Source organism: Dama dama, chromosome 20 (assembly GCF_033118175.1).
Source record: "Dama dama isolate Ldn47 chromosome 20, ASM3311817v1, whole genome shotgun sequence".
NCBI lineage: Eukaryota > Metazoa > Chordata > Mammalia > Artiodactyla > Cervidae > Dama > Dama dama.
In genome coordinates this window covers 97,899,962-97,925,531 of record NC_083700.1, presented here as the reverse complement: position 1 = coordinate 97,925,531, position 25,570 = coordinate 97,899,962, and the positions used below count along the sequence as shown (strand labels likewise).

The 25,570-nt window shown below is 50.9% G+C and overlaps 3 protein-coding genes across 3 annotated transcripts in view; 1 reads left to right on the top strand and 2 right to left on the bottom strand.

The window, feature by feature from the left end:
* Positions 1–5,294: 5,294 nt before the first annotated feature.
* On the bottom strand, positions 5,295–14,701 carry HECTD3 (HECT domain E3 ubiquitin protein ligase 3). Its single transcript, XM_061122070.1, has 21 exons — positions 13,195–14,701; positions 12,878–13,038; positions 12,554–12,646; positions 12,339–12,474; positions 11,978–12,093; positions 11,781–11,894; positions 11,555–11,637; positions 10,944–11,109; positions 10,643–10,724; positions 9,836–10,018; positions 9,634–9,686; positions 9,389–9,453; positions 9,125–9,228; positions 8,739–8,858; positions 8,541–8,630; positions 7,418–7,624; positions 7,040–7,169; positions 6,883–6,957; positions 6,680–6,761; positions 6,466–6,537; positions 5,295–6,314 (listed from the first exon to the last, which is right to left on the bottom strand). The coding sequence occupies exons 1-21, from the start codon at positions 13,561–13,563 to the stop codon at positions 6,230–6,232; spliced, it is 2,586 nt and encodes an 861-aa protein (XP_060978053.1). The 5' UTR covers positions 13,564–14,701; the 3' UTR covers positions 5,295–6,229.
* Positions 14,702–15,614: 913 nt separating this feature from the next.
* UROD (uroporphyrinogen decarboxylase) lies at positions 15,615–19,063 on the top strand. Its single transcript, XM_061122069.1, has 10 exons — positions 15,615–15,747; positions 16,433–16,545; positions 16,667–16,746; positions 16,822–16,884; positions 17,103–17,300; positions 17,403–17,564; positions 17,933–18,070; positions 18,238–18,338; positions 18,421–18,487; positions 18,828–19,063. The coding sequence occupies exons 1-10, from the start codon at positions 15,728–15,730 to the stop codon at positions 18,987–18,989; spliced, it is 1,104 nt and encodes a 367-aa protein (XP_060978052.1). The 5' UTR covers positions 15,615–15,727; the 3' UTR covers positions 18,990–19,063.
* A 904-nt stretch (positions 19,064–19,967) lies between these two features.
* Positions 19,968–25,570, bottom strand: part of ZSWIM5 (zinc finger SWIM-type containing 5) — a 163,504-nt gene continuing 157,901 nt past the window's right edge. The window contains exons 12-14 of the mRNA XM_061122068.1: positions 24,128–24,291; positions 23,563–23,644; positions 19,968–22,823 (exon numbers count right to left, since the gene is read on the bottom strand). Of these exons, the coding sequence (XP_060978051.1) occupies positions 21,961–22,823; positions 23,563–23,644; positions 24,128–24,291 (1,109 nt within the window). The 3' untranslated portion in view covers positions 19,968–21,960. The remainder of the gene's footprint in view (positions 22,824–23,562; positions 23,645–24,127; positions 24,292–25,570) is intronic.

The following is a 25,570-nucleotide window of genomic DNA, read 5'->3' as shown; positions in this document are numbered from 1 at the left end:
AAATAGTCTTCCCACAGTCTGCAAGAAATCTCTCTTTGGGAATTTACTGGCCACATCACAATATTCATCTACTCCATCTGGCTGAGGGCATGTCACTGGGACAAGGAATAATTATTTTTAGAGTGCTGAGTGAAGGATAAAAATGGAAAGAAAAACTCTACTTTGGCAACCAATTTCATGTCCTAAAATATTTGTGCTTTATTTTTGTACATAAGCCCAGCAGTTTCCTAATAGATTCATGATAAGTTAGAGGGCAAATGATGCTACAGTGTTTATATAGAGCTTGGAAAGAACCTTCATTAATTAGGAATTCACTATTTCCTTTCAAGCACATAGAATTTTCATTGTTGGTGGTTTTCAAGGTCAGAATCTGGATTTTTATGCTCTAAACTGATCACTTTGAAAATAAGTGATTTAATGAATTTTTAATTTTCTTCCTTTATTGGAAAAACCTTCAGATATCTGATTTTCCTTGTTTTTAAATTTCAAAGTACAGTTTATGGGCCACAATTCATTTATTTAACAGCTATTTGTTGAATGACTACTATGTGCCAAGAATAGTTTTAGGCTCTTAGGATATATTAGTGAACAAAAAAGTATCCAGCCTTCATCCTAGCCAGGAGAGGCAGCATAAATAATAAAGAAGTTTAAATACTAAATCAGTAAACAGTGCCATATATTAAAAAGTGATAAGTACTTTGGGAAAATGAAAAAAGTTAGGCAGGGAGGAGGGACAGGGAGAGGGAGAACACCATATTGACAGCATAAAGTTTTAGCGTTTTACAGAAGCTACTGAAATTTGGAAACTGTGTCTTATTTAAATCTGTCCACAACTTTCTATCTAATAAATTTAGAAATAAATACAAAAGGAACAGGCAACATCAGTAGAAATGGTGGAATAAATTCCTCCAAGAATTCTCTCCTCAATAAAAGGAGAGTAGAATAATATAAAAAATTGTCAGAATCAACATGGATATGATGGATGTGCATCATGAGAGAACAATCATGTCACTTAAAAAATTTTTTTAAAGATAGGTAGACAACATATTTTCAATTAAAATTTTAAAACAAAATATGTATTTATGTGGCTACATTGGGTTTTAATGGCAGCACATGGGATCTTTAGTTGCATCATGCGAAACTTTAGTTGCAGCTTGTGCGATCTAGTTCCCTGACCAGAGACCAAACCTGGGCTCCTGCATCAGGAGCATGGAGTCTTAGCCACTGGACCACCAGGGAAGTCCTCATGTCACTTTTTAAAATCTGCTGGTGATTAGTCACTGCATATCTCTTATTCAGTTCATTCACAGACAGCAAAGACTGTAATTGTGTTAATTTCTTGTCTCTCAGTGATAAACCCATGTGACATTAAAAAAAAAAGGATAATTGAGAATTGGCCAACAAAATGAAAGTGTAGCTAATAAATGAGAAGTGATAATGGCATGGCAGAAGTGAAATTCAAACTGTCTTTAGTTGCAGTACATGAACTGTTAGTTGTAGCATGTGGCATTGATGTAGTTCCCTGACCAGGGATTGAGCCCAGGCCTCTTGCATTGGGAGCACGGAGTCTTAGCCACTGGACCACCAGTGTGTGTGTACGTTTAGTCGCTCAGTTGTATCCGACTCTTTGTGATGCTATGTACTGTAGCCCATTAGGCTCCCCGTCCACAGAATTTTCTGGGCAAGAATATTGCAGTGGGTTGCCTTTTCCTTTTCCAGGAGATCTTGCCCACCCAGGGATTGAACCCACATCTCCTGAGTCTCATGCATTGCTGGCAACTTCTTTACCCAGTGCGCCATCTGACAAGGTTTGGACCACCAGGGAAGTACTTAATTCATAAAAATTTTAAAGTTTGTATATTAGAAAAGAACATATATGAAATTAAATGGCAAAGTACAGGCTGAGAAGACATATTTACAATACCTGACACAACAAAGCAGTTAATATTCAGGACACAGTGCCTTAGTTACCATGTCAGCAGGCTTTGGAGCTGGCAGACCGCCACCCAAATCCTAACTTCACTACTTACTACCTACCCTGGGCAAGTTAATTAATCTTTGCTTGAGTTTCCCAGATGGCTCAGCGGTAAAGAGTCTGCCTAACGATGCAGGAGGTGTGAGTTCGATCCCTAGGTCAGGGAGATCCCCTGGAGGTAGAAATGACAGCCCATTCCAATATTCTTGCCTGAAAAGTCCCATGGACAGAGAAGCCTGGTGGGCCACAGTCCATGGGCTTGCAAAGAGTCAGACACAACTGAGCACGCGTGCCAGATTTCTCATCTGGAGATGAGTATAATCATAGTACTTACTTCATAGAATGGTTGAGAAGATAAAACAAGATAATGCATGTACAGCACTTAGCACATTGCCTTGCTGTGCTCATTATTTTAGTACTACACAAAGATTGTTATAAATCAATAAGAAAAGAATAATGAATCCAATAGAAAAATGGGTGAAAATAAAGAGCAGTTCCTAAAGAAGAAAAACAATTACTCAATACCGTAAATAACCAAAGCAGTGCAAATTAAAATAACAACCGTACAATTTTTCTGTGTGTTAAATTCAATGCCCAGAGTTGGTAAGAGTTTAGGAAACAGACACTAATGGGAGTGAAAATGGATGCATCCTTCTAGAGGGCAATTCAGCAGGTTGATGAAGCAATTTTAGGAAGTTATTCTAAGAAAATAAACAGGTATGCAAGGATATATGCATGAGGATGTTTATTATAACATTTATAGTTTTCAATACAGGAAATTTCTAAACAACCTTAATGTCCATCTGTTGAGGGTTTGAAATGAATAAAAGTTATGAAATGCCTTATAATGTAATGCAATGCAGCCAATAAAAATAATGGTGAAAATGAGTATCACCCTTGTTCCAGTGACCATTATTTCCTGCTTGGATTCCTCCTTGCCTGTAGTCTCTCCTTCTCAACTCATTCTACACGGGGCTGCCAAAGGCAGTCTAATCATGTCACTCCTTTGCTGAACCCTTTCATGGCTGCTCAACGTAAAACCCTCAAAAAGCCTCTGAGGCTAGTCTCATCTCTTTCTTCCCTTCACACTCCAATAACACAGGACTCAACATGCTTCTCAGTTGGTTTTTGTACCAGTATTCTCCCTAAGGATTTAGTATTTCTCTGAGCCACTTTTTAAAAAAAAATTCTTTGGTATTCCCATTTCCTATTCTTTTTAAAAAAAACTATTTATTATTTTTGGCAGCACTCGATCGTGGCTGCAGTGCATGGCCTCCTCTTTGCTGTGTGGGCCTTCTCTAGTTGCTGCTCCGGCTTAATTGCTTTGGGGCCATGTGGGATCCTCGTTCCCGGACCAGGGATCCAACTCCTGTCCTGACTTGGCAGGCAGATTCTCAACCACTGGACCACCAGGGAAGTCCCCGCTGAGCCACTTTGGTTAGAATCATCTGATTCTGTCTTCTAATGAAATCTTTCACTTCTCCTCTGGAGCTCTTACATGAATGTTATTAAATGTTGTTTATGTGTGCGTGTTCAGTCGTGTCCAACTGCTTGCTACTCCATGGACTGTAACCCACCAGGCTCCTCTGTCCATGGAATTTCCCAGGCAAGAATCCTGGAGAGGGTTGTCATTTCCTCCTCCAGGGGATCTTCCCCACCCACGAGTCTCCTGCAAGGGCAGGCGAATTCTTTACCCCTAGCGCCACCTGGGAAGTCCGTTATTTATGCAATTATCTGTTTAATGTCTCTTTGGGCTTGCCAGGTGGTGCTAGTGGTAAAGAGTCCACCTCCCAATCCAGGAGACACAGGTGAGGCGGGTTTGATCCCTAGGTGGGGAAGATCCCCTGGAGGAGAGAGAGCATGGCAACCTACTCCAGTATTCTTGTCTGAAAAATCCCATGGACAGAGGGGCCTACCTGGTTACAGTCCATGGGATCGCAAAAAATGTAGGACATGACTGCGTGAGCACTGGCCACACCCTTAAAGGTGAAATCCCAAGATGACAAAAATGATGTTTAACCATTTTACCCATTGTAGCCACCGTGGCTCCTGACATAGCTGCTCCAAGCATTCACTGAATGAATAAATGAATGAGTGAAAAACAAGTTACAAAATACACAATGTGGATCCAATTTGGTAAAAGACAAAGAATGTGTGGCAGGTGCTTGCTCAGTTGTGTCTGAGTCTCTTAGATCCCATGTCTGTAGCCCTCCAGACTCTCCTGTCCATAGGATTTTCCAGGCAAGAATACTGGAGTGGGTTGCCATTTCCTCCTTCAGGACATCTTGTCAACCCAGGGATCGAACCCGGGTCACCTGCATCTCCTGCATTGGCAGGCGGATCCTTTACCGCTGAGTCACCGGGAAGCCGTTTGAATTCTTGACCACTGAACTACCTGGAAAGCCCTTCCTGTGGCCAGTACCAGAAACAGACTAACTCCGGCAGGCCCGTGCTGGTCAGGCCTTTCCCTGAAGAGCAGAGAAGGGGAAGGAGGAGCGAATCCCCGGGTGGAGAGACGAGACGGCGGGAGCTTGCCGGGAAGAGCGGAGCTGGGCGGGAGTAGCTGCCTCTCCGGCTCCAGCGCCTCCGGCACAGAGACTGCAGGGGGGGTGGGGGGGGGGCGGCAGTCTCCTGTGGACCACCCAAGGCGTAGGGGTCGGGAAGCCGCAGGGCCAGGAAGGCTCATCTGGAGCATCAGATTCCAAATTACGGAGTGGTGGTCTTGAGGATGCACACAACCCGGGATGCGGAGGGGGGCGGATCTCAAAGCCAAAGTGGAGTTTTCCCGCAGGGCGGCGTCCGGGCGCTCCCTAGAGGACGTCGTGGGGAAGCGATGGGAGAGCGCGACTTCTCCGGGGACCGCGCTTGAGGAGTACGGCTTCCTGTGGGGACTGCATCCATATGGCGGGATCTCGGAGTGTGTGTGGGTGGGGGTACTTGCTCTGAGATTGCACCTTATCTGTGTGGTTCCTGGAGGCGGCTTGGGGGTGGGCAGCCATGCTGCTGCCTCCTCCTGTCACTTCCTGACGTGGATGTTTTATCTGTCCTCTAGGATGTCAGATTCTTCTGCCCACTAGGTTCCTGAAGGCGGACTCCCATCCTCCACATCACCACATCCATCCCAGAAGACACCAGGCCAGCTTTATTCCCACTTCTGGGCAGAGGACTCCTTATTTCCCCTCTCAGCTCCAGATTTCATGTTTGCCACTGAGAAGCCCTACCACTCCCACTTGACACATGTCTCCCTGGCTCCTGGCAGGACCCTTAAGTCCTGGAACAGTCTTCTTTAATATCCCTCAGGAGCCCAATAAACATACTCTGAAGGAATGAATTCATCCATTTATTCAACTTTTCCATGTGTAAGAACTTCTTGGATGGAGTGTCATGGAAGCTCTTAAGGGAGAAAAGGCTGGGGCGGGACATGCATAAAATCTAGGAGGAGGGTTAAAGCCTAGGTTTTGTTTTAGAGTTGGGTAAAGAGGAGCTACTGGAGATTTCAGGGAGGACATAACTGGCCTTAACCTGGGCAAGATCTTGGAGGGCAAGACAGCAGACAGGGAGCCAGGTGTTGCAGAAGTGATGAATAGGGGGTGGAAGCAGTGGTAAAGGTTTAATGTTGAGTAGCTATATGTTCTGAGTCAGGGACAGTGGTGGCACTTTGTTAGCTGGAACTGAGTTGGAGAAGGAAAGTCGGAGCTCACACCTTGGGGATGGAGGGAATGGAGGGAAAGACCAATATGTGAAGGAGAGGATGTTCAGTTGTTGCTTTATTCTTGGTTCAGGTGACCAAGGAGGATGGCCATCACTCCTTATCCATTCCTGGAGACTTGGTGGGGGAGGAGCTCCACCCCACCCCCACAAATTTTTAGTTCAGGCTGAAACCAGAGAAAAATATGGAGGAAAAAAAAAGGAGTCGAAAACTGAAACAAAGTCCATGAGGTGGGGAGCTAGAAGAAGGCCCCCTTCAAGTAGCTCAGGCCTGGCAGCTTGTGCTGGGCTTGTGGAAGATTCCTCTCACAAGAAGTGGGAGCAAACCCGAGCACGTGTAGGGCTTGAGGGTCTGTGGGGCTGGGCCACCAGTGTCAACCCACTGCTCCCACTTCAACCGCACCCAGGGGTGCAGTGCACTGGCGTTTTCTGCTCAGATTGCGCTGGTCCAGGGAAGGTGTCTCTGCCCTGGGTGCTCAGGGGGAGATCCCATGGGACCAGCGCAGGCGCAGTCCTGCAGGCCTGCGACTGCCCCCTGGCGCCGACTCACTCCTCCCAAGGGCTCATGTCGGTGTCAATGGCCACACAGTTGTAGGCAGCGTATCGGAGCTTCTCCTCACACACCTTGGCGCTGCAGGGGGCAGGGAGTTGTTCAGCACCAGGTGTAGAGGCCCTTCTATCATGACCAGGGGCTCCAATTTGTACCCTGAAGCCCTCCTCCACCCTAGGATGTCACATTTCCCCGATGCCCCACTCCCCAGGCTGCAACTTAGGGAACCCACCTGGCATAGTGCGGCAGGAAGAGGGTGCTGGAGCAGGTGGATGACTCAGGCAGCGCGTCTGTGGTCTCATAGCTGGGGGTATGGAGGGATCAGAGATGAGGAAGAATTGCAGGGGCACGGGGCAGCGGTCTGACAGGTGAATGCGTGTGTGGCGGAAGGCAAAGACCAGCCACAGGCGCTTCCGATTAGACCTCCCCTCCCCATCGGCTCTCACCCCAGCTTGTCTGGGTAGATGTAGATCCGTGCCGGCAGACGGCTGCGGCCGGTGACAAAGCGCAGGAAGCGGCTCCGGTCCTCTGATGGAGGAGAAGGAAATCAGTGCCCATGTGCCGGTGGAGGAACCTCTACTGCCTCCCCCATCTCTGTATCCCAGGAGTGGAGTCTGAACCCAGGCAGTCCTCTGCCCTCTCCACTGACCGTTGGTGAAGTTGTTCAGTGCCTCCCAGAAATACTGCACCCGGGTGTCAGATGGCTCGAAGTCCTCAAACCGGGCTGGTGGGACAAAGCCACACAGAATTCATTCTTAGGTCCTTAAGCCCCACCCCGGGACTGTGCTGCCCGGCCCCACACTCACTGAGCTTGCGCAGGGCATCCACAGTGACCTCTGGGTCCCCGCACACCTTCTTCTCCAATTCCTGCCACGTCAGCAAGTCCAGCACAGCCTGTGGCACCACCTTCAGCAGACCTGCCTGCATGGCTGCCACCTGGGGGGAAGGGAGAAGGTCTGGCTGGAGAAGACAGCACAACTCCCAGCTCAGGGTGTGGTGGGGACACCTGGCCTCCACTCAAGGAGATAAAAGTACCTCTGTGCCCCACAGATCAGCAGGAATGTGGGGCAGAGGGGTGGTGGGGGCCAGAGTTCTTGGGGCTGAGTTCTGGTGGCCCCTCGGGCTGGGCTCTGGCTCCTGGGAGCTGTCCACAGCTCTCTGTTCCACTGGCCTCTGGCTAGTACCTGCTCCTTGCTCTCTTCTAGCCGTGCCTTCTGCACCAGTTGGATGAAACGGGAACGGTCCTCATATCCCACCACGATGCCTGAACCCCCAGGGATCAGCTCCACCACCTGCTGGTCACTCAGCACCGTGGTGAATGTTAGCTCCTTCCCAAATTTGAACTCAAATGTCTCCTTGTCCATTCCTTCCATCACTTCCAAGAGCTTCACCTGGGGGTTGAAGAGAGGAAGGAAGGTCAGCTTTTCATTGTGGAGACAGTCTTGTTTTTCCTCAAGAAGCTCACAGGAAAGCAGGGGAGGCAGCCAGGCAAGGCAGTTGTTATGCAGGCAATGAGGGCAGTGAGGGGGTTAGTAGACAGACTGTGAAGCCCAGCATCAAGATGATGCCTAACCAGCCATGGAGATCAGGGAAGGTGTCCTGGGGGAAGTGGCATGTAAGCTGAGACCTAAATGATTGGCTGGGAATTGGCTGGGCCACCAGCAAGTCAGGAAAGAGAACATCTTAAAAAAAGGTGGAAAGAGCAAAAGGCCTGAGGAACCTAACTGGGCAAGTGTCCAGAGATACAGGGGTCATGTAAGGCCTTTTCAGACTCTGCATTTTATCCTAAGCCCAGGGTGGACCACTGAAGGGGTTAAAAAGGGAGCGTGAAACGAACTACTCTAGCTGCTGGAGATCAGATGGGTAAGAAGGGAGATATGGTTACCAGATTTGCAATCAGGGGCTGGATCAGGAAGGAAGGTGACTAAATCCAAGGGATAAAAGTGAGATGGGAGAGGTGGGCAGATTCCAAAGGCAGATGTGACAGAATGTGGGAGGTGAAGGAGAAAGATGAGTGAAGAATGACCCTGAGGGGCTTGGTAAGGGGAGGGGTGGGTGGTGGTGCCACTGTGAGACAGGAGCCCTAGAGGGAGAGGATGAAGAGTGTGCTGAGCCCAAGGTGCCATCTTGGGAAAAAAGTCCAGCAGGTAAACACAGGGTCACCAGAACAGTAACGGGAATTGAAGCTATGGGAGTATGTGGGGTGGGAAAGGAGGAACGTGTGTGGTAAGAGAAGGTTCAGGACAGCCTAGGGGTGCAACAAGCTTGAGAGCTGGGCAGAGAAACCCGGTCCAGGCCCTAACTCACCAGCACAGAGTCCACAGCTGGGAAGTCCTTACTCCAGCTCACCTCTTCACCAGAGAGCTGCTTCCACACGAAACCCGGCAGAGCCAGGACCTGGGGGACAAACACTGCTGTCTTTGCGCCCTCAACTGCCCAGATTTGGCTGGCTCTTCTTTCCAAGAGCCAGGACTAAGCTGGTGGGGTGCAGATTAGGCTACTCACCAGGAACTCCTTACCCCGAAGGGCAGCCCCCATCAGCTGTCCAATCCACTCATACTTGGCAAAGTCCCGGCAGGAGGGGTTGGGCACATACATGTCCCGGGCCTCGCCTGTGCCATTGCCCTGCCCCCGAGACAGAGCTGTCAGCATGGCCTGTGATGGACCCTCCTGTGTTACTCCAGATGCCTCAACAACTTCTCTGAATACCCTCCACGGAAGGGCCCTGAAGGAGCCCTCTGAACATACAATGGCTCCTTCTCTGTCCGCCCAGAAGCTGCCCCAGGCAGTTCAGTCTCTCCCGTGCCCCTTCTCTGGCTTAGTCTGGCACCTGGGAGGTTTGCAGAGACAGGACAGCAGAAACAACTTGGGAAGTAGGGGTGGGAGCTTACCTGGTTGGCTGTTCGTACAAAGAAGGGCAGAGGCACAGGGGTGTCCGCCGAGCTAGGGCACAGTTCTTCTGACATGTCTGCCAAGCTGTCCCGGAAACCACCTCCTGAAAGGACAGACAGATGCTCTCAGTTGAGGCACACAAGAGCCCCAGCCCCCATGATGCGGTAAGAAGCAAGTCCCCTATCTGGGTTAGCTGGTCACCCCGGATACCCCAACCACTCTCAATACGGCAGGACTCTTGCTACTGGCCCTCAAGGCCTCACCTTGGTCAATGATGCCTTCTGCAATGAATTTACACTCCCACCACTGGTCATAGCGCATGGGCCACCTGTAAGGAGGGATAAGTCTCTATCATTACACTGAGCTAGGGCTCAGGATGACCCACCAGCCCAGGGTTCACCCAGGAGTAGGGGCTACAGAGGGGTAATGCCGAGGGGTCCAGAGGCAGTGTGTGGGTGGACACGGGTCCATGTGTGCCCTGAGCAGGTCCCCTGCCCCCAAGCCATACCTGTAGTCCAGGGGCTTTTCATACTTGTCAGAGGGCTTGAGGCCTTCATAAACCTGGGGCCAAGGGAAAGGGGAGGGAGTTGTGGGAACATCTGAGACCAGGCCCCATTCCTGCCCAAAGACCTTGCTCGGGTCCCTCCTGGCCCAGTGCCCACGAGTCCCCTTGCTGACCCGCCCTCACTCTGACCCCAGGTGGTCCAGACCTGGGTGAAGACAGCGTTCTTGCAGGCGGGATCCCGTAAGGGGCAGGCACGGTGTTCCATGGCAAGGCGCCGGTTGATGTACAGACGTGGCATGAAGCTGGGCTTGCTGCTCTCCGAGTCACGCAGGCACTGGGCCACCAGGCCCGGCCGCTGGCGTGACAGCAGCAGGAACTGCTTTACTTGCTGGGCAGGGAGAGGTGACCAGAGCGGGGCCGGTAGGCAGTCAGCCTTTGTCCAGGCCCTGGAACATTTCTCTGTTCCAACCCCATGGGGCCAGTTCAAGCCTACTCTATCCCTGGTGCTTGCTTTCAGTCTCTCCCTTAGTCCAGCCACCAGGGGAAGCTTACTAAAACAGAAAACTCAACTTTGTCACTACCTTACATAAAAATTTCCCAATGGCTCCACTGACCAGGAACAAAGTCTGGCTCTGGTGCCCTTGGCTACCAGGGCAGCTTCCTGCCCACCTCCACCTGCCTCATCCCATGTCACACTCACGCCTATGGCCATGCTTCTCTCAAGTCATCCTGAGCAGCTGGGAACTCCCCTTGTGCACCTTTCATACGACCTGCCCTGTCCATTCTGTCGCCTCTCCTCCCAAGCTCTGTGTATTTCACATACTCTCTGGGAAATAGGACCCTAAACACTAAATTTTGATTATTTGTGTCTGGCTTTCTTCCTGTGTTCCCAGAGCCTAGCAAAAGTTCAGGCCTAGAGTAGGTCTAAGACCTTTCTGATGAAGCGTGAACAATTGCATGAGCACAAAGGGGTGCCCACTGCCAAGACCAGCACTGCATGAGTCAGGCTCACCTTAATCTCACTGAAGGTGCCCAGCGTGTGGTCCCAGGCCGGTACCAGGTGGTGCAGGACGCTGTCTAAGATCTTTATGAACCTGGGGAGGTTGGGTAAAGATAACTGTGGCTGAAGTCATAGATGCAAGACGCTCTCACCACTCCCAATACACAGGGACAGGAGAAAGTGGGGCCCAGGGGCTCTCTGCCTCTTGAAGTGGAAGAGCGTATGATATAAGGCCTCTTCCACACAAACAAAAGGCTCAGGATGCGGGGTGGGGGGAGAGGGAAGGGACTGACTGGCCCGGGACCACAGCCACCTTTGCAGGAGAACAGCTCTGCGGTACAGTACTTCCGGGTCAGTGCCTTCTAGGCGTGGGTATCGCACAAGATTGGTGGGCTGGAACAGGTCTGCATTTAGCCCTAATTCCCGCTGTCTAGAAGACTTGATCTTGACCCCTCGAAGACGCACATCAATCCCGTCATCTGGGGGAAGAAGTCAGTGAGATCACTTACAATGCCTGCTACCTCTTTGGCCCCGACACCTGAGAATGGCTCCTTAATGCTCAGCCTTGTGTCACCCTTAGCCCCTAGAAACTTGGGACCTTTGGGATCCCCTTCTATCATCTGATTCTGATGATTATATTCTGTGCCAGTTCCTCCATCCACCACTATAATATGGGGATGCCTGAAGGTCCCAACGCCATTCCTCTTCCAGGTGAGCCCAAGCACTTCTATGGCTTTAAAGGCAGGCCTATACCTGGCACCGGCCCCTTGGCTTGGGCCCCAAAGCTTCAGATCTTGCCATCAGCTCAGCTGTCACCTTTACCCCAACTCCAAGTCCATCTCCTTCACTCCACACACGCACTGCCAGCTAACCCCCATCTACATGCTGGGGCTCCCTCTCCCTCCTTATGGCCTTAAGCCCTACCTCGGCACTCGACGATGCGGATCTCGATGACTGGAAGGTGGACAGTCATGTCCTCCAGGACACAGACGTCCCCGATCAGGGTCCTGAGGGGATGAACATGAGGAACTTTGGAAACCCCTTGTCTTCAGGGGTTGCTGGGGTCACAGTCCACCTTATGCCTCCAAGCTGGGCCAGATCCCGCTGCCAGGATCATGTCCCACCTCCCACCCCAGGTCAGTTCACTCACTCGTCAATGCTCACATCACTCAACTTCTTCAGGTTGTCCCCTTCACCCCCATAGACCACCACCCGCTTAGGCATAAAGTTGTCATCCGTGGTATCCACCGTGAGTAGTAGCTTCCTGAGGGTTAAGAGGGTGCACATGTGTCTTTACGCTCACAGGTACGTGGCTCACTCACCCTGCTGTGCTCAGAGCCCACTCACTTGACAATGGTGCCCTTCTTCATGGTCAGCCGTACCCAGTGCTGGCACTGGGACCCATCGCTCTCCCAGTAGGTGTCTGCGTTGCTGTCTGTCAGGCAGGACACATTGAACTCCTCCTGGGGAGGGCAGAGAGGTGGATGGGCCAGGAAGCACAAGAGAGAAAGCACAGTGGAGCTGAGCTGGAAGTCCATCAGGTAAGGGTGGAGGTGTGGAGGGATTCCAATAGGACTTCCAAGATGGGGGGGTGGACTGAGTCTGGCCTGTGGGGATTCAGGTTTGGCTGTGGCTTAGAGGTAAGAGTTCTGAATCTAGCAGGATGTTACTACATCTTGCTTGGGGTGGGAGGAGTCCCAGCACCCACCGTGTAGGAGGAAACGTCTATGCTCTCCACATACTGCTTCACGCTACCCAGGTTCTCATCCTCCTTGCCCAGGTGGTCGTACAAGAAGTGGATCAGGTCCTCGTCGCACTCGTAGGTCCACGTCGGGGGCACATAGCTAAGCGACCCCAAGTCCCTAATTAGGTCGGGCCCAGACCTGGAGCTCCTTCCTCCCCAGCCCATCCCAGCTTACTCACAGTAGCCTTTGTACAGCTTCAGCGTATGCCTCGGCCGGCTGAGGCCTTGATCCCAGGCGATGCGAGTATGTCAAGTCCACCACCTGTTCCCATCTGTGCGCACAGAATGGGGGACGGGATATGGAGACCTCAGCAGGCGGCAGAAGACCCTGGAGCCTTCTCCAGCGCTCTGGCTCCTCTAAACCGTGCCTCCAGAAGCCGCACCCCAGCTCCCTTTAGGTCCCGCCCCCTTTGTTGTCAATCCTATCAGATCACACCGCCCGGGCTGTGCCAGTCTAGGGCCTGGCAATCGGCCAGCAAGCCCCACTCCTCCCAGCTCAGGACCTGAGCACCGGGCGGTAGTCCACTCCGAAGAGCTGCTGCTGCCGCTGGAGGTGGTCTGGAGTGTCGATGGGTACCAGGCGGGCCCCGCCCTCGGCCGGGCGGCACACCAGGAGCCAGCCTTCGTCCAGACCGCAGTCGCCCAGGTGTTCCGTCAGCTGCTCCTGCCGGGACGCACCAGACGAGGACAGCCGTCAGGGAACTGCCAGCGGCCCGCCCTGCCCAGCCCAGGGCGAAGGGCACCGGACGCTAAATCAGCTCGATATGGGCGAGGGAAGAGGACCACCCAGGGGCTTCCCTGCTCCCGGGGTCTTTTGCACCTTGGTCAGCTTCACCCAGAGCCCGTGGCCGTTGCACAGCTCTTCGCCTGTGGTGCGCACGCAGGCACCGCGCCGCAGCTCGATGCTGTCGCGGGCGGCGCGGAGGGGCCCGGAGCCGGTACCGGGGGCCGGACCCGTGGCTCCCACACGCAGCCCCAGGCCTTCCGCCTCCCACACTGGCAGCAGCACGCGCGACGGTCCCGCCGGGTCCTTGTAAAGCTTGTAGAGCACCTCGCGCGGCACGAAAGCTAGCGCCGCCGGCAGCGGCCGCCCCGCACGGAGGCTCTTCGCTGCCTCCGCCAGAAAGCGCACGCGGCCCAGCAGCTGCCGCGGGGACTCTAGCGCCGCGCCCGGGCCCGGGCCAGCCATGGCGATGTGGCCCAGGGAAGCCGGCGGGCGATCCGGGCAGAGGAGCTTCGGCCGAACCAGCAGAAAGAGCTTCTCACCACCTTCAGCCCCGCCCTCGACCAGCCGTCGCCGTAAGTTCTGGACTAAGCGCACCTCATGTTGCTGCCGTATTGGCCTGTGTACTTGGATACTTAATTCTGTTATCTATTTCTGTGTCTCCCACTCAGTCAGCCAGACCTAAGTTCCGAAGTTTCTACCTGATCAATCTCCCCACTCCATTCCCATTGCTACTACCACTTACCCCCATTGCTACTACTCTCCTTTAAGCCACCATCCATCCTATTGAGTCCAAAATACTTCGACCTTCTGGAGCTTCCCTGCTCCCAGTGAGTCTCACTACAACCAGCTGAATCTTTAAGAATCTATTAGCTATCTTGTCAGGCTTCCCATCCTAGGAGCAGTGTGACTAAAATGTTTGGGAAAATAATCCCTCCCCAGCCTGGCTGCTCACGGGACTCTTGAGGTGGTTACTCCTAACCTCAGGACACTGGTGATCATTATCCAGTTTCTCCCAGTAATTCTAAACCAAAGGAGAGGAAAGGACAACGTGGGAAGAGAGGAGGCAAAAACAAACAACAAACAAACAAACCATGTACAGAAGTTGTTAGTGATGTACAATCAGGGAGGAAAAGGAAACTTAGTCCCTCCCCAACCCGTGTTTATTGAAAAGTTTACTGAGATGTAACTCATACCATATAAAGTGTACAAATTTCAAGTGTACAAATCACTGTTTTTTAATATATAACATTAATTTTTAATAGTAAAAAATGCATATAACAAAATTTGCAATCTTGACCGTTTTTTAAAGTGTACAGTTATCTATTTCCAAAACTTTTTCATCACCCCAAACAGGAAACTCTGTAATCTTAAGCAATAACTCCTCATTGTCCCCACTCCCTAGTTCCTGGGGACTAATCTACTAAAGCTCTAATCTACTTTCTGCCTGTAAGAATTGGCCTATTCTAGATATTTCATATTTCATAAGTGGAACCATACAGTATTTGTCATTTTGTGTCTGTCTTATTTCACTCAGCCTAATGTTACAGCAATGTTGCTACATGTATCAACTTTATTTTTATGGCTGAATAATGTTCCATTGTATAAAGGCACTACATTTTGTTTATCCATTCATTTGTTGATGGACACTTGGGTGGAAACTTTGTTTTGATATAGTTATCAAATAAAGGTATCAATAAATAAATAATCCCATGTAATTTTGAGAGTTTTCCATTTTTTTCTCCTTAGTAAATTTGGAACACAGTGCCTCTCTGCTGATCTCTCCAAGCGCTTTGTATGCTGTCACACTACTACAAGATAAAGTGAATACATGCACTTAACAAAGGCCTGCATGAGCTGAACTCTGTGGATAGTTCCAGACTATTTAAATCCACTAGCTTGATATTCCATTTTCCATTAAGCCAATTGCTCTTTTGCATTTTCTCTTTGCATATGCTGTTCCCTTTGCTTGGAATACCCCATTGCTTTCCCCAATTAAATGGAGTCCTTGCTGTTTGTGTCTAGCTTTTTCCCTTTAAAACATTTACCATTGTAATTGCTGACTTCTATGTTTCCTCATCAGTCTGTAGCTCTTTAAAGAAAGAAAGTGCCTCGTTCACCACTGTAACCTCTGCACCTATTATAGTGCCCGCCTCTTTCTAGGTAATATAAATATTATCTCAGTTTCCTGTACAACTTTATGCTACCACAGTTGTGGCTGGTTGGGCCCGGCATAAAATTATTAGAATCGTGGAGAGTGGGAGTGAAAAGTGAGCCTTGGGCCGAGTTTTCTGGGGTTCCCAGAAAGTCAGAGAAGAGCAAACTCCTCACACCATGCGAAGTGTATTTACAATAAAGTTCTTTGGGGAAGTTGGGGCGGGGGAGGGGGGGCGGTGAATGTGTGTTTGTTCTTGCGTCGCTACAGCGGACTTTACGGTGAAGAGACTAGGGGTGGGGTCCTACCGGCAGCAGCTGGGGCAGCCCAGGAGCGGTAGCGGGAGTCTGATCATGTGACCTTCAACATGGCGACTGCCCTGGCTCATCGCTGGAAGGGGCGGAGCCTGGGCAGAGGGCAGGCTCAGATTCAGTCTATAACGGGGACTGTGCTCGCGTTTACGGACAGCTTATCATGGAGGCGAAAGAGTCTAGGTGAGTTCTCTGGGCCACCACGCAGTGTGGCCATAGGGGCTTCTGACCTGAATCTTTCAGCCTAGGAATCTGTTCCTATACCCTTCTTCCCCAGCCCTGAGAACCTAAGTCGCTGGGATTCCAAATCCTCCAACCATGGATTCCTAAAATATTCATCCCAGGGACTACCTAGCTGGACTGCGTACCCCAGACCTTAATTTAGGAGACGCTCCCTGGACTTTCTAATCCTCATCTAAGATCCGCATTTCGGACTTTTCATCTCTGATTCCCCCATGACTGTCCCCCCGCCTGGAGATTTTTCAGCCCCAAAACCTTCCAGCCCCGGAACTAGCTCACTGGTACCCTTGTTCCAGAGACACCCCTCCCGCCCCCCCCCCCCCCCCCAATTCTCCTAAGTGAGTTTTCGTTCCCTCAACCCCACTCTCCCAGTCCTTCCAGTGGCTTTGAGCCTGGGGAAACTGGGACTATAAGTAGGGTAAAGGCCCCAGCACCGGCCCTTCTAGTCCTGTACACCACCTGATAGGCAGACAGAGGGCGGAATCGGCGGGGAGGCGCAGCTTAGTAGCTGGTCTGGAGAAGGCAGATAGCCGTGCTGGATGGACCGTATCCGCCTTTAGAACCAGAGCCCTGCCCAACCCCCAGTCTAGTTCACTGAGACCTACCCTTCCCTCCTCCTGATCCCCAGACTTCAGGGTTTTCCGGAGCTTAAGAATGACACCTTCCTTCGAGCAGCCTGGGGAGAAGAAACAGACTACACTCCTGTTTGGTGCATGCGGCAGGCAGGACGCTACTTACCAGGTCAGGGTCAGGGCCTCGGAGTCTAGGTAAAATTCTGGAGAGGGAAAAGTTTTTGAGGGGCAGAGAAGGGCTCTTGGAGGTTCCTCAAGGCTGAGCCCTGCCTTACCTTTTCTGTCTGCAGAGTTTAGGGAAACTCGGGCAGCCCAGGACTTTTTCAGCACCTGTCGTTCCCCAGAAGCCTGCTGTGAACTTACCCTGCAGGTGAGGGGTCAACAAAAGAGGAGGGATTTATGCCCTCCGCAGGCCACCTAGCAATCTGTCTTCTGTTCCCTATAGCCACTGCGTCGATTCCCTCTGGATGCTGCCATCATCTTCTCCGACATCCTTGTTGTACCCCAGGTACCTGCTCAGATCTGACTCACAAACGTGTAAAACAGAAAGGACAGTCAAGGCTCAAGAAAAGCACTTATCCTTATGGGACAGAGGGAAAAACAGGCTGGAGGAGACGGAGCTTGGCCGAGTTTCATTCTCCTTTTCCTCCTTCCTGGCATGGGTTGAACAGATCTCGTTCTCCAGGAGTTACAGGTTGGGAACCCAGATGTTTTCTCCCCCGCCAGGCACTGGGCATGGAGGTGACCATGGTACCTGGCAAAGGGCCCAGCTTCCCAGAACCATTAAGAGAAGAGCGGGACTTAAAGCGCCTCCGGGATCCAGCAGCAGTGGCCTCTGAGCTGGGCTATGTGTTCCAGGCCATCACTCTCACTCGACAGCAGCTGGCTGGGCGTGTGCCACTGATTGGCTTTGCTGGTGCCCCGGTAATATGGACCAGGGCAGGGACTTGGGCTTGGAGAAGTTACTTTGGCAGGTCTGGGTGAAGACAAGGGAAGAAGTGTCAGTCTGGCTTTTGCCTTTTGCAGTGGACTCTGATGACATACATGGTTGAGGGTGGCGGCTCAAGCACCATGTCTCAGGCCAAGCGCTGGCTTTACCAGAGACCACAAGCCAGTCACCAGCTGCTTCGCATCCTCGCTGATGCTCTTGTCCCTTATCTGGTAGGACAAGTGGCTGCTGGTGCCCAGGTAAGACCTGAGGGAGAGACAAATAGCCTGGGCTTAATTTTTAAGGACCAGAAACAATACAGTTCCTTATACCTGAGAAGCTAGGTATCTTAATGCCAGGCACAAAAGAGGCTTGACCTGCAATAATCTGGCTGGAGCAGCTAAGCCCAGACACTGGCAGGGGGGCTTAGTACTCTATTCAAAGATGAAAGCTAGCACTGGGATCTGGAGAAGGCAAAACTCTTTGACTGGAACTGGATTTATAGGTTTTGGCAATCTCAGGGATGAAGTCACTTGGGGAAAATTGAGGCACATTCTACATGTGGGGCCAGATAATTCCTCTTTGTATGTTATGTATTTCATTTATTGTCCCCACCCCGTAATTGTAGGCATTGCAGCTCTTTGAGTCCCATGCAGGGCATCTTGGCCCGCAACTCTTCAGTAAGTTTGCACTGCCCTACATCCGTGACGTGTCCAAGCGAGTGAAGGCCGGGCTGCAGGAGGCAGGCCTGGCACCGGTGCCCATGGTAAGGATGGGGATGAGCTGAGTGAAGGTGGGCCCATGGACCTATCAGGTTAAGTCCTGCATGGAACTAAGTGACCACTAGAGGGCAGCAGAAGTATGACTAAGGTATATTATTAATAGCCAGCAGAGCAAAGCTCTCTGCAGCCTGAGATTTGCCCTTTCCCCCAGATCATCTTTGCTAAGGATGGACATTTTGCCCTGGAGGAGCTGGCCCAGGCTGGCTATGAGGTGGTTGGGCTTGACTGGACAGTGGCCCCCGAGAAAGCCCGGTGAGTGATGGAAGGTGAGGTGGAGCAGGGGACAGCTGCAATATGTGCAGTCACCAGAACAGGGCACTGACTCTGCTTCCAGGGAACGCGTGGGAAAGACGGTGACCCTGCAGGGCAACCTGGACCCCTGTGCCCTGTATGCATCTGAGGTAACAACCAGGTTCTTGTGTGTGTGTCGGTGACTTTGTCTTTGCACTCTCATGGTTCTGAACATGGTTGTGTTTATTACTATGTGTGTGTTTTCATCATCGGTTTATCCCTCCCTCTACTCCATTCACCACATGGACTCTAGGAAGGCACGAGTTTCTTTTCATTGGTTTTGTTCATTTGGCTTTTCTTAGTGCCTGGTCCATACTAGGTATCCGATAAAGTTTTTTCTGAATGACTAAGTAATACTGAGTGCCTCCGTGTATATGTGTCACTATTATGTATGTGGAGGGCAGAGGCGTGCTGGCCCCCCTGCAGCCAGTGCCCTGTTGGTCCCCCCAGGAGGAGATTGGGAAGCTGGTGCAGCAGATGCTGAATGATTTTGGGCCACAGCGCTACATTGCCAACCTGGGCCATGGACTTTACCCTGACATGGACCCTGAACATGTGGGAGCCTTTGTGGATGCTGTGCACAAACACTCTCGCCTGCTTCGACAGAATTGAGCGTGCCCCTTTTCCCTGAAGTACCACTGACACAGATGATTGTTTCCAGGAGAATAAAAGTTCCAGAGTTGAAATCTTGCATGTAGTTTTGTTTGTGAAAGATCTGTGCCCTTATCCTCTGTTCCTTCTTAGCGTCTTCCTTCCCTGGGCTGCTTCTTGCATCCTCTCCCACAAGTCATTAGAGCTCAGATATCAGTGCCTAGGCACTGTCGGACTTCATGTCAGGGCCCTGACACCATCGTGCTCTCAGATCTCCAAGCCCCAGAGCCACATGGGGTTGCATAGATCTTCCTAGGAGTGGGAGCTGTGACATGTGCAGAGAAATGGGGTCCCTACAGCATGTGATAGAGAAGGAAATGGCAACCCACTCCAGTACTCTTGCCTAGAAAACTCCGTGGATGGAAGAGCCTGGTGGGCTACAGTCCATGGGGTCGCAAAGAGTCGGACACGACTGAGCGACTTCACTTTCACTTTACAGCATGTGAAGCCAGGGCTTTGTGTCTGGGGAGGAAGGGCATAGAAATCAGAGAGGGACACAGCAATGGTTAGAATATTCAGAAATGCCTGTTGAGGAAGATGGAGTCTAGGTCAGCAGGAAGAAGCTGAGAGGCCTTCAGCTTTAACCCGAAAAGTTGGGAAGAGGGCATTAAGATTAGCTGAGTTGCTTAGACATGCATCACTGAGCTGAGAAGGCTTCTGACACCAATAGGCTTCTTTTCTGTGCATACCCTCTAATTTTCTCAGTATCTTGATGTTTCTGCTCATCATAATGGTACCTACTTTCTGGGGTCTGGCCCTGACATGCCTGTGAACTCTGGAGAGGGGTCTGGTGTGGTAGGAGACCTTCATTTGTCATTCCACATCTTATTAGAGTGCTAGGAACCCTCTGTGCTATAGGCCTAACCAGCTCCCTGTCCCAGCCAGGGCGATGGAGAATACAGAGAAGGGCCCCATGTATTGAAAGAACACAATTCCTGATTTTAGAAAAATGATCTTTTCTGTGATCTGTGATTTATTCATAGAAAAGCTGTGAGTTCACATACTTGCTAAAAAATGGCAATTGTGATACAGAAATGGGAGTGGTATCTTCCTTTTTTAACCAACCTGTCAGACTGAGAGGTTGTACGGCCCATGATGGAACAGTAAGACTTGAGTAGCCACAAACAGCAAATACAACTTATCGGTCAGTGTGGAGGAAAAAAAAAGTGATATAGTTTGTCAGAGAAAGGAAACTAAAGCACACAGGTTCTTAGTTCACACTCTAGCTAGACCACCCCTTCCCTATCACACCCACCCCCTACTTGGGAACTAAGACAGGAAACAGTGAACACCAAGACACTGGCATCTAAATGACTCTTCTGAATGCCCGTGCTATCTCCTACAACAATTCCAGGCTGAGGAGAGGGGGCAGGAAGGTAGCAGGAACATGATGCACTGTGGAGGTCAGCCAGAGCTAAGAGAGGGGTTGTCCACCTGGCCCAGAAACTAGTCAGACAGGGAAAGGCCAAGTGCATTCCAGCCGCAGCCTCCAAATCAGTGACCCATGGGACTGTAGCAGAAGAGGGCAGAGGAAGCTTGAGGTAGAAAGGCAGGGGAAGAAAGCAGGTGCAGGGGAAGCAGAGAAATGTGGTGCTGAAGGAGCCACTCGGGGCAGAGGGAGCTTAGTGCTCAGAAGCTTGTTGGGTGACAGTGGTGAGTACAGGAGCCACAGAGATGGGGGAACATGTTTAGCTGGTGCGAGAGAGGAATGGGGATGAGAGATCTGGCAAAAAGAGAAGGGGCACATTCATGCAGATCCTAGAACATGAATTCACAGACAAACCTACATGTGGAAATACCACAGTTACACATACAGAGACAGATATAGACCAAACACATTTATACATGTGTACTCATGTGTGGCCAGATACACACGGACTAAACATGCATCAGCAAACAGCAACAGACACACAGGTATGTACCACAGTATGCTCACATATGTGTATACCCTCACACAGAAACCCACCATCCAGCACACAGACCTGACACATACACATGAATATATATGTGCACATACAGGCACGCACAGATATTCCTATGCACACAGACACACGTATTTAGTCACTCAGATCTCTACGCACACTTAGAGATGAAACCAGATACTCTAACACAACGGTGTCCAGAGCAGATGAACATTATGAGCTCAGTGGCCTCCTATTCACCTTCACCTGTTTCTCAGGAACTCGTCAGACTCCTAGAGAGGCTGTGTCGGGCAGGAACAACAGCTTCTGTGGCCTCATGGCTTCGTGAGTCGAAGTCTAAGTCCAGACTGGGTCTCCTCACCCATTACTGGGCTATGAATGCCCGTCTGCAGGCTGGGGTTTCTGCATAGACTAGACTTGAGATTTCCTCTTAACTGGCCATTTTTCTCCCTGCCACCCCCAATCTTCCACTGCCAACAGAATATACTCTGCAAGGGAAACCTGAGAAATGGTTGTGAATCTCCTCAGAAAACAAGCCTATCTTCCCACCCACAGCTACTTCAAGTACCCATCAAATTAGAACCAGAATTATAAATAGTTACAACTTTACAACATAATTGGCAACACACAGACTATAGTATTTACAGTACCATAAACGCTTCTGTTTCTCTGGTTACACAATCCCTGAGACGGAACAGTGTTCTGTGTTTGCCAAGGGAGAGAGGGGCAATGCCCGGGACACGCAGGATACAAGGGCCTGAGGTGGCATGTTGTGGGTGCTGATCGGTCTGCAGGGCCCTGCTCCTCCAGGAACAGTGGGCTGTTGTGAGAACCCTGCCCAGGCAGGCATGTTGGCTAGAGCTGGACTCTCCCATGCTTAGCCCTGTGGTCCTCTGGCTTCAGCCACAGGTGCTCAGAGTCCTCTCAGGGTGGACAAATGCTTGTGTCCGTGGCCTGACCTGATGCTACCTGGGAGCCCAGGCTGCCCTGGCAGCGAGCCGTCTGCTTTCTCAGCCGAAGCGCTCTCGCACCAGCAACATCAGCTTCTTCTTGCCTTTGTAGATCTGTTTGAGGTTGTCGATGAACTGGGCAAACTGCAGGTGGCCATCCTGTGGTAGCAGGAAGGTCTCCCGGGCCTTGCTCAGAAACTCAATGAACTCTCCGTAGTGGCGAGGGCTGATATGCGTCAGGCGAGAGTGTGTGGTGTTGATGTAGGCATTGATGGTGGCATCCAGCAGCTGGCGCAGGGGAGCCTTGTCAGTGGACATGAGCTTTCCTGAGCTGCGGCGGCCTGGGATGCCGGCCAGTCCAGGAGCAGTCACGGTGCAGCGCCGAAGGATGTCTGAAAGCACTGTGGCGCAGTGCACGCTCTTCACCACCAGGGGGATGAGGGCCGCCAGCTCATTCTTGCCCAGGGAGTGGCTGAGGGCGCAGGCCCAGAGCACATCGTTGATGGCCGGGTGGGTGTCCTGGTTGTAGGCCAGGTTGAGATGGCTCATGGCCAGTGAGGCCAGCTTGAAGGCACGTAGCGGGTAGCCACGGAGCTCCATGTAGCGGGCGATGGTGAACAGCTGTGAGTGAGTCATGCCGCCAGCCGCAGCATCAATGGCGATCTGATAGGCTGCTTCGAAGGCGATGTGGTCCTTCTCACAGAGGGTAAGGGCCGACAGGGCGCAGCTCTGAGGATCCTTCATAGCGCACTGCAGCGCCAGGGTGCGAGCACAGCTGGCCAGCTCCTCCCGCTGTGGATAGTCAAGACTGAGGCGCAGGATGGTGGTGTGGGAGACAGCTGTGGCAGCCACAATGCTGGTAGCCTCGGTGGGGGTGAAGAGTGTGTACCAGCTCTGCAAGATGCTCACCAGGGCCCGCACACCTGTCAAGGAGAGCCTGTGCTCAGCCACGGGCCTCCGGGTCCTGATCCAGGTCTGCCCAGATTACCATTTGGGGTGAGAACTTGGCCTGCAGGGACAAGCTCTCCCTCCTTCTCAGCAGCCCTGAGATGATCTGTAGTAACCAGGGCTACAGGGGCAACCCCGATGGCCAGACCCCATCTGAGGTCTCTTTCCATCCCTTCCTTCCCCCAGGTCAGAGGTTTGAAAGTTTCTGCAGGTGCTCTTAGCCCCTCACAAGGATGGAGCAACAGAGCCTCTGGTTTGCCTGCTCCAAGGCAGGAGTCTCAGATCGGCCCCTGGGTTTTCTAGCTGAAGTGAAGCCTCTCAGGGCAGAGTTTTGTGCTGGGGCTTTGGGCACTAGATGGGGTCTCGAGCCTCCAAGTTGTTTGGGATTTCTCTGAAGCATGGACAGGGACTGGGACTAAAGAACTGGGCCAACTACCTCCCAAGGCTGCACTTGAGTCCTAGTGGCTGAAAATGCATTCTTTCAGAATGTTTCTATCAGAGGATCAGAGTGCTTCTTGCCCTCAGGGTATGGTCCAAGCAGTGAGGACAGAGCTTGGTCAGGCTGAACAAGGCCATCTTCTCCTCCCAGCAGCCTCATCCTTCCCTAGGCCATCAATAATAGGAATATGATAGCGCTAAGGATTCGCTGTCCTGTCCCAAGAGTAGGGCCTAGGAATCCTTTCCCCTGGGGGCAGAGGGAGCTGGGAGACTCACCCACTTCTGTAGCACAGGTTACCAACCACCGCACCATCTCCCGGCGCCTCCAGTTGAGGGTTGATAAGGTCATCCTCATCACCTGGGTGAAAAAAAGTGGCATTCCCAGCAGACTAAGCATAACTGCTATAACCTCTCCCTCCTCCTTGCCATTCATTTATGTACATGTATTTATTGGTGCCTTAAACAACCATGTCTCCCCTGAGAAGTACAGATGGGTTTGTTTAATTTCTGCCCCATCCTGCCACCAATCAGATAGAAGGTTTCTCTGATGACCTGTAATGAATAAAGCCCTTATTATACCACACCCTGACTTGGAGGAATGGGAGTGGGTAGGGGGAAGATGGGGACCCTGTGGAGCCTAAGGCTATACTGCTTAACTGGCCTTAACCTCAAAACAGAGCCCAAAATTGAGTCCTGACTTTGTAACTAGCCTAGAAGCTATGTTCTGGGGACACAGAAAGAATCAGACCTGGCCCATGCCCACTCCAGTCCTCATGGGATCTGAACTACCTGTCACTAGGCCAGAAGTCTAAAGTGGGGATGGCCCACTCCTCCTCCATACCTGCAGCCCCAGCTCCAAGGCCACGTTGAGCAGGGTGCCATCTGTACTACTGTCCGTGGGAGTAGCAATCTTGAATGCATCTTGGGCCAGTTTGAAGATGAGGGAGGAAGAATGGATGTGCTTCTGTATTGCTTCCAGGATTGTTCGGAGCCTCAGAGTGTCCCCTACAGGTGCCAAGAGAAGGGGCAGGGACAAGGTCTTCTTTAAAGCTTCCCTGAACAGTCAGCTGATCACAACAGGTGCTGGTTGAACTGGCTGGTGTCAATGCACTGAATGCTTCCGAATGGTCAGGGTGGTCAAGCTTTGTCTCCACTGAACCCACTGGAGGCTCCTTCCTTCCCCAGGCACCCATGCAAATTCACTTCTCTCCACTTTTTCATTGGCCTTGACCCCTTACCCTTTTTTCCCCCTCAGGATCTTTAGGTCCCAGAAATAACTTTTTCTAACACCTGAATTTTGAGAGCTACTTACACAGGAGAAGGAAGCTACATTATTGCCAAAAAAGTATGCCAGTCCCACAGTCTGCTTCTCAGTACAGTTCCCTGGAGCTGGGCTACCACTTCTTATTCAGTAGGCAAGTATGAGTGCACAGAGTTATGGAATACATTGCAGGGATGCCATGAGTACCATATGACATGAAGGCAGTAGGGTATATGAAAGATTGGTGTATCTTCTGAAGGGGTAAAATGTGAAATAAAGATAGAAGAAAAAGTAGGTCTTATGTTTTACAAAGAGGTGCAGTGCTAAGAGTGTACAGGCTTTGGAGTAAAATACATTGGGAAATGAACCTAGTTCAGCCATGTACCAGACCAGTTACTTCATCTATAAAATGGAAACAATAACCTTTTAAGGTTGTGGAGGGAATTAGAAACAATTTGTGTACAGGTAATATGTCTGTGCATGCACATATATGAATAGAAAATATGTGGGGATATTTACAACACTGTCTTAGCAATAGTAGTTATCTTTGGGGGTCAGGATTGAGAGATTACCTTTTTTCCTTCTATCCTCTTTAAAAACAATTAAGACATTTAATAGACTTTTTTTTTTTTTGGCGGGACCTTAGTTCCTCAACCAGGGATTAAACCCAGGCCCTCGGTAGTGAGGGCAGAGTCCTAACCACTGGACAGCCAGGGAATCCCTGACTTTATGTTTTTAAAGTGGTTTTAGGTATACAGAAAATTGAGCAGATAAGACAGAGTTCTCACATATCCCTTTCTCTCCCCTTTCAGCTTCCCGTCTTACATTGAAAGAACATTGATACAGTATTATTAACTGAAGTCCATAGTTAACATTAGGGTCCACTGTGTTGTACAATCCTATGGGTTTTGACAAATGCATAGTATCATGGATCTGCCATTACTATGTCATACAGAATAGACTCATTGCTCTAAAAATCTCCTGTGCTCTACCTGTTCATCCCTCTTCTCTTTCCTCCTGAAG